The following is a 13,059-nucleotide window of genomic DNA, read 5'->3' on the forward strand; positions in this document are numbered from 1 at the left end:
GCATGTGCACAGCCGACGTTCTCCACAAGCAGACACGCAATAAGGTTTCTGTTCTCCTCGCAATCCACGCTCTTTCCGTTCCGCCGCGGTTCGGTTCCTGCTACGCCTTTCGTCCTGCCCCCCGCCATTTAGTGTGGTTTGTTTGGTTATTTATGCAATCTATGTAGATTGTTTACATAAATTGTGAGTTTAACGGAAGAAGTGGCCCACCCGTTTATTTATTTCATTTCATAAAGCTTGTATTTATTTATTTCATAACAACCGCTTGATTGTGAAAGAAAGAAAGAAAGAAAGAAAGAAAGAAAGAAAGAAAGAAAGCCTCAAGGAGCTTTACGAAAAAGATAAAACGATAACATTATCAACAGGAAAAAACCCGACAACAATAATTTAGGGCATTTGAAAAGTTAAAATGGCAATAAAAACAGATTAAAACTAACATCAACGTTCTAAACACATATCGCTCGACTGTAAATAATTTTTTTTTAAAAAAATGAACATCTCAAGGTAGTAAGGCCTGAGGTCTAATTTCAATGTAAAGGAAGTCTTAAAATAATGGTGTTGTGTTTTTTTGATTTTTTTTTTTTTTAAAAAACACATTAATTACGCATTGGTTGGAGGCTTTTAAAAAAACCCAACAACTGATTGTACTCGCTGGATTGATACTGATTACATCTGCTGGTTTGATTTTTATTCCTGTTGTGGGACAAAAACGCCAACAGTGCCAATTCCCACTTCTCTTGCCAACAGAATCCTCCATCATCCCTGCCAGCGAGACGCATTTGGTTGCCGCTTGGCAACACACAGCCAGAGCGATGCCCGAGGATTGAGGCTGGCTGGCACAGGAGGCTTACAAAGCTAAAAACGTGGTTCCTTTTACTGCTCTAGGTGGCAGCCCTCATGACACCAGTGTGGGCAACGATGGCCAGCGAGCACCAGACTCTCCTCAGGCCTACAAAATGGCCACCCTGTGGCCAAGGGAAAGACTAAGGGTAGTGTTTGTCTTACCCATTGCAGACCCACAAACACAAATAACTCAGGCCCATTAATTTCACCAGACCTACTCAAGAGTATACCCGCCAAATCAACAAGCACCACCGTTAATGAGGGCCTAGGCTCTCTCCAAGTCTACAAGATGGCTGCCCTGAAACAGAGGGAAAGCCTCCGTTTCCAGCACCAAAGTTAATGCAGGCTAAGCTTTCCTCAAGTCTACATGATGGGTTATCCGTAGCTGAGGGAACAGCCTATCCTCTTCCATTGCCAGCACCATCGATAATAAAGGATAGGAAGTGCAAGGCTTCCCACAGGCCTACAAAATGGCCGCTCTTTTGCTGAGGGATTGGCCACATTACAGTGGTGCCTCGCAAGACAAAATTAATCCGTTCCGTGACACTCTTCGTATAGCGGTTTTTTCGTCTTGCGAAGCAAGCCCATTGACAGCTTAGCGGATTAGCGCTATTAGCAGTTTAGCGGCTTTTAGCGGCTCAGCTGATAAGCGGCTTATCAGTGGATCAGCTGATAAGCGGCTTAGCAGCTTAGGAAAAGAGAGAGAAAAGGGGAAAAACCCGTAGGAACTCACAAGACATTTTGTCTTGCGAAGCAAGCCCATAGGGAAATTCGTTTTGCGAAGCGCCTCCAAAACGGAAAACCCTTTTGTCTAGCGGGTTTTCTGTCTTGCGAGGCGTTCGTCTTGCGTGGCACCACTGTATTATTATTATTATTATTATTATTATTATTATTATTATTATTATTTTATTTATACCCTGCCCGACTGGCTGGGTTTCCCCAGCCACTCTGGGCGGCTTCCAACAAAATATTAAAATACAATAGTCTGCTAAACATTAAAAGCTTCCCTAAACAGGGCTGCCTTCAGATGTCTTCTAAAAGTCTGGTAGACTTTTAGAAGACCCAGGTCTGGATTTAGGTTTGATGAGGCCCTAAGCTGCTGAAGGTAATGGGGCCCTTTATATGTCCAGCTGTCCTTTGTCAACAACAAATTGCCGCTGTTTTTTGTGCTGAATATATGCTACATGGTGATTTATGGACCTAATGGGTATCTAAAGCCGTTTGCGCATGTTGACATGCAACCAGTCCATGCAGAATGTAGGCACCCTATATATAGAAAGGAGCAAACCTGTGATATTTTAGGGAGCAGGCTAGCAGGCGGGGCCTACACAACACAAAACACTGCTGCTGTATGTAGGTTTTATTTTATTTGTTTTTTATCTTATATTTTGGAAATGGACATCCAGGGGTTTTTTTCCTTTACAGTGGTGCCCCTTCCCCCCCCTTTTCCTAAGCCGCTAAGCCGCTTATCAGCTGATCCGCTAAAAGCCGCTAAACCGCTAATAGCGCTAATCCGCTAAGCTGTCAATGGGCTTGCTTCGCAAGACGAAAAATCCGCTATACGAAGAGCCTCACGGAACGGATTAATTTCGTCTTGTGAGGCACCACTGTAAATTTTTTTGGGGGGGGCCCCTAAGCTATAGCTTGTTTAGCTTCTACGTAAATCCAGCACTGGCCTCACCTACCTATAAGGAGAGAAGTTGAACAGGGCAGGAGTTGTTAACATCCAGGCATGCTTTTTCGCCACAACTCTCACGTACCTGGAGACTGCCACGGGTGCAATACTCTGTCAAGATGCAGATGTTTGGGGGATCAATGCAGGCTCCGATAAAGCGCGTCAGGTGCTTGTTCTGAACATCCCGCATCTGGAGAGAACATGGAGGTGTGGTTGAAGTGCCCAAATCTTGCCGGGGACCCAAGCAACACATAAACACACACACAGAGCAACTGCAGAAGCTACTTAACCCTAGCCAGAGGGTTAAAATTATACAGGCAATGACCGTTTTAGGCAGGTCTGATATGGGTGCGACTGCGTAGGTGTACATCGCGCTGAACCCAGAAATGACCCAAAAATGTCACCAAAAGGGGTGGAATAGGGTGCAGGCTTTTTCAATGGTGTTTCCAATATATGCCATTTCACTTAAATGTGTGGTGTCTCGGAACGTAAACCCCACATAAATGGGGAGTTGCCTGTATGAAGAAAAGAAAAAGCGCCACATTTTTCTGAAATCACTATTGACTGCTGCTATTGCAAACGCCCCAATGTGAGGTGCATATCCCATGTTTTGGGGACTCGTTCATTCAAAAGTATTGAGGTTTTTCTACATTTTGACCGAAAACAGAAGTTTTTGTAAAATCTCATATGGGAGCACCTTCATAATTTTAATACCCCTCTGGCTGGGTGAAGGCCAAGAACCTTCAAGTGCAACTCCTGAACATTTAACTAGATCCAATGAGATGGCGCATAGACTCGCAGATGTAGCAGTGTGCATTTTGACAGCATCCCTACAGAACTGTCTCCCTGTCCAGCATTAACAACCGAAGACTTATTTTCCCCATGACTTAACTCTGCAGGCAGCAGAGGAAAAATTAAATCCAGGAGATTTACCGACAGTGAGACCTATGATAAAGCACAATGTAATTTATTCAGGGATGGGAGGCAAAGCGAAGGATTTTGTGTCCCTGGGGTCCTTTCCATCTAGGATTTCCAGAACTGGTGCAAGCACATTCTGCTCTCCCCGCCAAACAAAAACCCCCCAGAGAGCCAGTATGGTTAGTGCTGGACTATGACTTGGGAAACCAGGGTTCAAATTCGCCACTTGGCTACCAAGTTCAGTCTTGGGCCAGTAACTGCCTCCCAGTCTAGCCTACCACACAAGGTTGTTGTGAGGAGGGGGAGAACCATGTACACCAGCCGGGGCTCCTTGGAGGAAAAGGTGGGATACGGATGCAATAAACGAAGAAACAAACAAATTCCACAAGTTTAGCAACCCAGCGCAGGATTCCAGAAGGCATCATAAGCAAAGAAACAAATGGGAGACTTCGCAAGGGAGTGTGGTGTCCATCCATTCCCCACAAATAAAATAACTGGTTGCTTCATGTGGAACCTCTCCTGGCACACAGGCAACATGGTTTTAAAAATAGAAATTTGGAGGAATCCACAAACAGGAGTCCACAAGAATTTTTCAGCAGGGAAGGAGGAATAAAACACTGGAAGAGGGAGATCAGGCTACTTAAGTCTTTTTTTTATTTAAGGCAGCTGAGAATCTGGGGGTTTGGGGTCATCATAGGGGTGGTAGGGAAAGGAATTCCCCCACTCAGCGGACACCCATGGGCATAAGCGCCAAGAGAAGCAGAGGGGGAACTTGAGACAGAAACATCCCAATTCCACGAAGCAGGGAAAGCATCAGTTTGGGACGGAAGGAATTTGCGCCGTGGGGAGCTGAGCACATGACAGAGTGTGCGCATGTGATTGATGTGCGGACGCCTTGCCAGAGGGAAAGCATGCTTTCAGACACATACACACACAAACACACACACACGCACACAGACACAGACACAGACACAGACACGTCAAAAACAAGCAGGTTGCAAATATCTCTTCCTCGCCAGCTATTATCTTTGCTTGCTCAGATGCCCCTTTCACGAGCCAAACCCCTTGTTTATCTTCTCCTTCGCACACACGTAAATTCCTGTTGCTTTAAGCTGCTCCGGCTCTTAATTAAGGAGGAGCAGATGGCCGGCTCTTTGCCGCTTCCTCGCTAATGAGTCATTAGCCCTCTGCGCTGCTGTAACAGCACCCGGGTGCCACTCTTCACCGCTCTCTGCCTGCTCCCTATGCGCTTTCTCTCCCCGCTAATGAATCTGCCACCTGCCCCCCCAAATACCCCAGCAGCTCAATGACCCTTGCTGGTGCCCCACTAAATTCATAAAATCATAGAATACCATTGGAAGGGACTCCAGGTTTCATCTAGACCAACCCCCTGCAATGCAGGGGTCTCAACTAAGGCATCCATGACAGTTGGCCATCCAAACTCTGCTTAAAAACCTCCAAGGAAGGAGAGAGCCCACCATCTCCCAAGGGGGACTGTTCCACTGTCAAACGGCTCTCACTGCCAGAAAGTTTTTCCTGATGTTTAATTGGAATCCCCTTTCTTGTCACTTTAAGCCATGGGTTCGGGTCCTACCCTCCAGATCAGGAGAAAACAAGCTCCTCCATGGGACAGCCCTTAAGGTTGTTTGCCCTTCAGGCAGGGGTCAGCAAACTTTTTCAGCAGGGGGCCAGTCCACTGTCCCTCAGACCTTGGGGGGGGGACGGACTGTATTTTGGGAAAAAATAATAATGAACAAATTCCTATGCCCCACAAATAATCCAGAGAGGCATTTTAAATAAAAGGACACATTCTACTCATGTAAAAACACGCTGATTCCCAGACCATCCGCGGGCTGGATTTAGTAGGCGATTGGGCCAGATTCGGCCCCCGGGCCTTAGTTTGCCTACCCATGCCTTAAGGCAGTGTTTCCCAACTTTGGGCCTCCAGCTGTTTTTGGACTACAACTCCCATCATCCCTAGCTAGCAAGACCAGTGGTCAGGGATGATGGGAATTGTAGTTCAAAAACAGCTGGAGGCCCAAGGTTGGGAAACACTGCCTTAAGGTATTTGAGGATGGCTAGCACATCTCTCCTCTCAGTCTCCTCTCTTCCAGGCTAAATATACATAAATTGCCTTGAAAGGAGAAAAACAACAACGAAGGACCCATCTGCATTTGTCCAACAACATCGGGAGACCAAAGATTGAGAAAGGCTGGGCTAGAGTGTCGGACTGGGCAAGGGAGTGGCTAGAACCACCCCTCAGGTTGGTCCCGGGTAGGGAGCTCAATAAGAAACTCAACCAAGATTCCTACAAGACCATACCCTTATATTAATTTTACTGCAGTAAAGTGAGCACAGGTTTAACACTTATACACAAACAGCTTAAAGGTAAAGGTAAAGGGACCCCTGACCATCAGGTCCAGTTGTGACCAACTCTGGGGTTGCGCGCTCATCTCGCTCTATAGGCCGAGGGAGCTGGCATTTGTCCACAGACAGCTTCCGGGTCATGCGGCCAGCATGACTAAGCCGCTTCTGGCGAACCAGAGCACTACACGGAAACGCCATTTACCTTCCCGCCAGAGCAGTACCTATTTATCTACTTGCACTTTGACGTGCTTTCAAACTGCTAGGTTGGCAGGAGCAGGGACCGAGCAACGGGAGCTCACCCCGTCACGGGGATTCAAACCGCCGACCTTCTGATCTGCAAGTCCTAGGCTCTGTGGTTTAACCCACAGCGCCACCCGTGTCCCTTACAAACAGCTTACATCATGTTAATTGCATAACTAGATCCACCTTGGGCATTCCACGTCAGCCAGCCACGACATGACATATTCAGGTTCTGATCCAAACCCCAGTGGCGTAGCACAGGGTGGGGGGCCACGGACCCAGGCACAAAATTCTGAGGGGGCACAACAAGGTGCCCCCACACAGGTGCTGGCTTCCACAGGGATCCCTGCCCCACCCTGGCAAAGAGGCAGAGCAGCTCAGGCCCACATTGAGTGGGTGTGCGTGGACAGGAGGGGGAGCAGGGCGGCCCCACTTGGCTCCAGCAAAGGGGCATTTCAGTGGTGGCGGTGTCTCGCCCACAGCGGATGCCGGCAACCCACGCTATGCCACTGTCAAACTCCTTTACAGGTCATTAGCTGGTACAATAAACTAACTTCAGATCAGGACAGTCACAGCAAACAAAAGCAGATTCCACAAAGGTTGCTCTTTAAATTTAAACATGCAAATCTTTTATCACCCTTTTCTCTTCAATAGGCATAGTCAAACATTAGCGAGGGGCCTCTACACCTCTTCCTTGTAATAATCAGGTTCAAGCTAACCGATGCTTAGCAAATATGAACGAACGTGTATAAAGCAACAGGATATATGCTCATACATTGAATTATCTGAAATATTAACAATCTCTAATGACTTTTTATTCCTAATCCCATTAGCTCCTTTGCTACCATTTGCGGTGCTTCTGCAGCAGACGCGGCATTAAATCAACAACTCTGTGCTCACCCTTGTGTTCACAAAAGCAAGAGCAAATGCCCTTTGTCCTGAACAAGGCCAATCCATAGTTTTCATTACTTTTGTTATAAGTGTCTATTATGCAAGGGGTTTTAGAGGGGAGCAATTCCAAATAACAGGGGAGAAGCATTTTTTCCCTTCGCACTAAGACCTGGAAGAGGCCACCAGTGGCATAGCGTGGGTTGCTGGAGCTGCTCCAAGCTGCTCACACTGCCACCCACCCCCCTCCGGAGCCCCACTGGCCCTTAAGACCCAAGTTTGAATCAAAGAACTGTAGCATTGAGGGGGACCATAAGGCTCATCTAGTCCAACCCCCTGCAATGCACAAATCCTGCTCACAGCCGTCCCTGATTGGGCTCGAACCACCAACCTTCTGTTTAACAGCCAGACGCGTGGACCCACTGCAACACTGAGGGCTGTTATTATTATTATTACAGGCCTTATAAATTAATACAAGAACCTCAAACCTGGTGTGGGCGGGGCCATGGCCCCGAAGTGGGAGGGGCTTGCCAGAATCCATAACACTCTTTGTCTCCTTGCCACCCCCTTTTCTGTCTCTCCGACATGCCCCTTCACACACACACACACACACACACACACACACAGAGCATGGAAGGAAATGCACTTTCTGGAGGGCTGGTCTGGACGACAAGAGGAGTCTCACGCTGTACAGAGTTACAGGTTGCTGTATTTATAAAGGCACAAAGAGGAAATCATGGTTTTCATAAGAACATTAGGAGACCCTGCTGGATCAGGCTTTGGAAGATAAGGGATTAAAAAAAAGAAAAAGATCTTATCACAATTTAGATAAATGTTAATACAGTGGTACTTTGGTTCTCAAACGCCTTGGTTTGAGACCCTGCTGGATCAGGCTTTGGAAGATAAGGGATTAAAAAAAAGAAAAAGATCTTATCACAATTTAGATAAATGTTAATACAGTGGTACTTTGGTTCTCAAACGCCTTGGTACTCAAACAACTTGGAACTCAAAACACTGCAAACCCAGAAGTGTTCCGTGTGTGAACAGTCGAACGTGCTCCGTTTTGAGTGTTACGCTTCCGATGTGAGTGCCACACTTCCATTTTGAGTGTTACGCTGAGACCTGTCTGTTTTTGCTACTTATTTTGCCTTTTTGTTTTTGCGGCTCTTTTTGTTTTGTTTTTGTGACTGTGTGGAACCCAGTTCAGCTACTGATTGACTGATTGATTGTGTGACTGCAGTACATTGTTTATTGCTTTCATTTTATGGATCAATGCTCTTGTTGCTGTTTGAGGGGTTGTTTTTAAAAATCTGGGACGTATTAATCCATTTTGCATTACTTCCTATGGGAAAGCGCACCTTGGTTTTGGAACGCTTGGGTTTTGGAACGGACTCCCAGAACGGATTAAGTTTGAGAACCAAGGTACCACTGTAAAAGAGTATTGTGCAGGTAATGCTTACTTACTTTGGTAATATGGGAAGGATTTGCTGGGATAATTAATAACTGGGATACAAAGAAAGGGAGGAGGAGGAGGTCTAAGAAAGAAGGTAATGACAGTTGAGGAATTGGAAATAATGAATTTGTTTTCTTTTTTTCTTTTTTGTAAATGTTTTTAATTGTAAATTTGTAAATGTTTTTAATTGTCTGTGTTGTATTGTTGAATTTTTTCTTTTTTCTTATCTATATGATGGGAGGGGTTTGTCTTTTTTCTTTTTTTAACTTGTCAATTATTTTTATTTTTGTATTTTTTTCTGTTTTTATTTCATCTTGTAATATTTTGAAAATTTCAATAAATATCTTTAAAAAAAAAAAGAGTATTGTGTACACCGTGTGGCTGTTTGCTTAGAGAACCTTATTCAGCTGAAAAGGAATTGGTGCATGCACAAAATAATCGCAATAATCTTGCGGCTCCATCAGCGACCCCTCTCCATCCTAGGGGGACAGACACCACCCAGGCCCTCCACCACCAGCCGTTCCGGAGTCTTTGCCACGCTCTCAAAGGGCATTCCAGCCAGCTGCTTACATGTTTCAGCTCGAAAAGCACCTTCCGCGTCAAATCGATCCGTTTCCTGTTTACATGTTTCACGGCCACGAGGTTCCCCTGAAAGGAGACGCAGAAATCAGGGAGGAGGAGAGAGGGAATCGTGCTGCTGAGGTTGCAGGCGGAAAGAAGACTGGCCAGTTCGGCCGCTTTGCAAGGAAGCCGTCTGTCTACCCATTGACTCATCCACCTGGGCCAGCTCAATGGTTAACCTCAGAAAGTTGAGCCTGTTGCAGAAGGCCAGTGGAGGCTCACCATAGTCCAGCATCCTGTTCTCGCAGTGGCCATATGCCCCAAAGAACCTAGGGATCCAGATAGACTGCCTGTGGACCTGGAGGCTCCATTAAAGACGTCAGGAGAGCCTGGCTGCTAGATTAGTGTCCAGCATCCTTTTATCACAGATGTGGCTAGTGGCCATTGATGACTTTATCCGCCAGGAGAGGAGAAAGAAGCGCTATGGCAAGAGTCAGCAAACTATTTCAGCAGGGGGCTGGTTCCACTGAATCTTGGACCTTGTGGGGGGCCAGACGATATTTTTGGGAGGGGAAATGAACGAATTCCTATGCCCCACAAATAACCTAGAGATGCATTTTGAATAAAAGGACACATTCTACTCATGTAAAAACACCAGGCAGGCCCCACAAGTAACCCAGAGATGCATTTTAAATAAAAGGACACATTCTACTCATGTAAAAACACGCTGATTCCTGGACCATCCGCGAGCCGGATTTAGAAGGCGATTGGGCCGGATCTGGCCCCCGGGCCTTAGTTTGCCTACCCATGCGCTATGGGTTGGCCCTACCTGGTCCACGAGACCTGCGATGAACATCCCCACCCATAAACATCGGCGTGTCCTGTCTTCCAATAAGGACAGAGTCTTCTTTCCAAGGTTTACCTTATAATAAGCTGTCTTGGCATACACCTGGAACTGTCCCTCTGTGGTGAGAAGGGAGCCATAGTTCGACCCTCTCTGAGGAAGGAAAGCAGAGAGGGAATGTCTGGTGGCAGAGCAAAAAAAAACCCAAAATACCTTCTCACCCTCACCCCAGAATTTCATTTGCTGGACAAGCACAGCCTGAACAGAGTTAAAACCTACAAATCTGCACGTTTCAGGTGTGAGGATCCGAATTCCCAGAGAGGTTTATCCACCAACCCGTCTCTGCAGGGATCTTTGGGAATTGCAGCTCTGCAAGGGGAATTAGGGGAGGGAGGTTCTCCTGAAAACTCTCAGGACCTTTAACAAATGAGAGTTCCCAGAATCCTTTGGGGCAAACCATGATTGTTTAAAGTGGTGCCAAAGTTGTTTAAGCAGAGTGCAGAGCCTGCATGGTGCAGTGGTTACTGCTGGAGGAAGACCCGGGAAAAGACCAGGGTTCACATCCCCACTCAGTCATGAAGCTCTTGGGCCGGCCCCTCCCTCTCAGCCTAACCTGCCTCAAAGGGTTGTTGTGAGATGGGGAAGAGAACCACGAATGGAGGAAAAGGCGGGATATAAATGAAATGAATAATAATAATAATAATAATAATAATAATGTTTTTATTTATACCCTGCCCATCTGGCTGGGTTTTCCCAGCCACTCTGGGCAGCTTCCAACAAAATATTAAAATACAATAGTGCGTCAAACATTAAAAGCCACCCTAAACAGGGCTGCCTTCAGATGTCTTCTAAAAGTCTGGTAGTTGTTTTTCTTTTTGGCATATACCGTATTTTTCCATGTATAAGACGCCCCCTATTTCTGGGGACTCCAAATTAAGAAAACACCCCGTCAGCACTACCCGTTTATAAGACGAGCCCCAATTTTAACCCTAATTTTTTGGTTAAAAAACCTAGTCTTATACACAGAAAAATATGGTAAATGATATGGGTTTTAAACAGGAGGAAGGGACTTCTGGAAGATGGATGGGACCTGGGGATAGCTCATTCGGTAAAGCATGAGACTCCTAATCCCAAGGTCTTGGGTTCAAGCCCCACATTGTGCAAAAGATTTCTACATTGCAGGGGGTTGGACTAGATGGCCCTTGTGGTCCCTTCCGACTCTACAATTCTAGGATTCAATGACTCACCAGGGAGAGAGTGAGTTTGCTCCCCATGCTGCGGAGGTTCTTCTCCAAGTTGCTGGACTGGACGTCCTCCCATTGCACCCGCCACAGCTCAGAGGCCAGCTCCTTCTCCAGCTTCAGTTTCCTGGGAAGGGAGGGCAGCGGCAGAGGTCAGGGGTCACACACTTCTGGCCTGGCAAGCTTCCCCCCCACCCTGCTGCCTCCTTCCTCTTTTATCACTACAAATGCACAATCGCAAACGTATCGCCTTGCAGAACTGAGTTCTTTATCTGAGGTCCTGCTCTGTGGGCCCTCTCCCATGGTGGCGACACAAGTAATATAATAATAATAATAATTTATTATTTATACCCAGCCCATCTGACTGGGTTTCCCCAGCCACTCTGGGCAGCTTCCAACAGAATATTAAAATACAATAGTCTGCTAAACATTAAAAGCTTCCCTAAACAGGGCTGCCTTCAGATGTCTTCTGAAAGTCTGGTAGACTTTTAGAAGACCCAGGTCTGGATTTAGGTTTGATGAGGCCCTAAGCTGCTGAAGGTAATGGGGCCCTTTATATGTCCAGCTGTCCTTTGTCAACAACAAATTGCCGCTGTTTTTTGTGCTGAATATATGCTACATGGTAATTTATGGACCTAATAGGTATCTAAAGCCGTTTGCACATGTTGACATGCAACCAGTCCATGCAGAATGTAGGCACCCTATATATGGAAAGGAGTAAACCTGTGATATTTTAGGGAGCAGGCTAGCAGGCGGGGCCTGTTACTTACATCACAGGAGCCTACACAACACAAAACACTGCTGCTGTATGTAGGTTTTATATTATTTGTTTTTTATCTTATACAGTGGTGCCTCGCAAGACGAAATTAATCCGTTCCGTGAGGCTCTTCGTATAGCGGTTTTTTCGTCTTGCGAAGCAAGCCCATTGACAGCTTAGTGGATTAGCGCTATTAGCGGTTTAGTGGCTCCCTGTTTAGGGAATGCTCCCCCCAGGGAAGCACGCCTGGCGCCATCACTATCTGTTTTAGGCACCAGGGGGGAATTCATATTCACCCAGATCTTAATTTTCTGCCGTGCAGTGGGCTTGCATCTTATAAAAGGTAAAGATAAAGGGACCCCTGACCATTAGGTCCTGTCGTGGCCGATTCTGGGGTTGCGGCGCTCATCTTGCTCTATAGGCCAAGGGAGCCGGCGTACAGCTTCTGAGTCATGTGGCCACTTCTGGAGAACCAGAGCAGCACACGGAAACACCGTTTACCTTCCCACCAGAGTGGTACCTATTTATCTACTTGCACTTGGACGTGCTTTCAAACTGCTAGGCTGGCAGGAGCTGGACTGAACAACGGGAGCTCAGCCCATTGCGGGGATTTGAACCGCCGACCTTCTGATCAGCAAGTCCTAGGCTCTGTGGTTTAACCCACAGCACCACCCGCGCCCTTGCATCTTATACACACACACAAATTCCTATGTATTAGGTTGGTTTATCCTTGTTTTCCATGTTCATTTTTGTAAGCTGCATTGAGTTCCATTTTTAGGAACCGCCTTACTTTTTATGTTTGCGAGTTGTCAGACACAGAGGATAAAACAAGTTAGAAGGGGAATAGGCACCAGGTGGCATCCATCTAACTTCTACTTAGATATACTGAAATTAACAGAGCTGAGTTAGCCACGTTAATTGATTTAAGTGGGTCTACTCTGAGTAGGACTAGCCCCCGAATACAACTCATTACTTTCCAGCAGGGCCTGTGTCAAGTAGCTGGCCAGCAAACAAACAGGAGGACACCAGGTCAAATCCAGCAGGGCCATTCTTACTTTTGGCAGCACCTGTCCACAAACTCCGCCCAGCCACTCACCTGTACACAAAGAAAGCTGTGACAATGATGACGGACAGGACCAAGGTCATCGTGAGGGATAGGATCTCCAGCAGAGAGAAGGAAGCTGTAGCCAAGAGAAGGAAATGAAGGGAGAGGGAAGGACAACTATTAGCCAGCCATTTCCCCTTAAAACTAGGGCGGAGAGCCTTTTCCTA

At 46.5% G+C, this 13,059-nt stretch overlaps 1 protein-coding gene across 1 annotated transcript in view; it reads right to left on the reverse strand.

Moving 5' to 3' along the window:
• NPR1 (natriuretic peptide receptor 1) overlaps positions 1–13,059 on the reverse strand; it is a 66,367-nt gene that overhangs the window by 15,319 nt on the left and 37,989 nt on the right. The window contains exons 7-11 of the mRNA XM_081840890.1: positions 12,884–12,968; positions 11,037–11,157; positions 9,868–9,942; positions 8,955–9,032; positions 2,604–2,708 (exon numbers count right to left, since the gene is read on the reverse strand). Coding sequence (XP_081697016.1) covers positions 2,604–2,708; positions 8,955–9,032; positions 9,868–9,942; positions 11,037–11,157; positions 12,884–12,968 — 464 coding nt within the window. The remainder of the gene's footprint in view (positions 1–2,603; positions 2,709–8,954; positions 9,033–9,867; positions 9,943–11,036; positions 11,158–12,883; positions 12,969–13,059) is intronic.

Source organism: Podarcis erhardii (assembly GCF_964252035.2).
Source record: "Podarcis erhardii genome assembly, chromosome: 15".
NCBI classification, from domain to species: domain Eukaryota; kingdom Metazoa; phylum Chordata; class Lepidosauria; order Squamata; family Lacertidae; genus Podarcis; species Podarcis erhardii.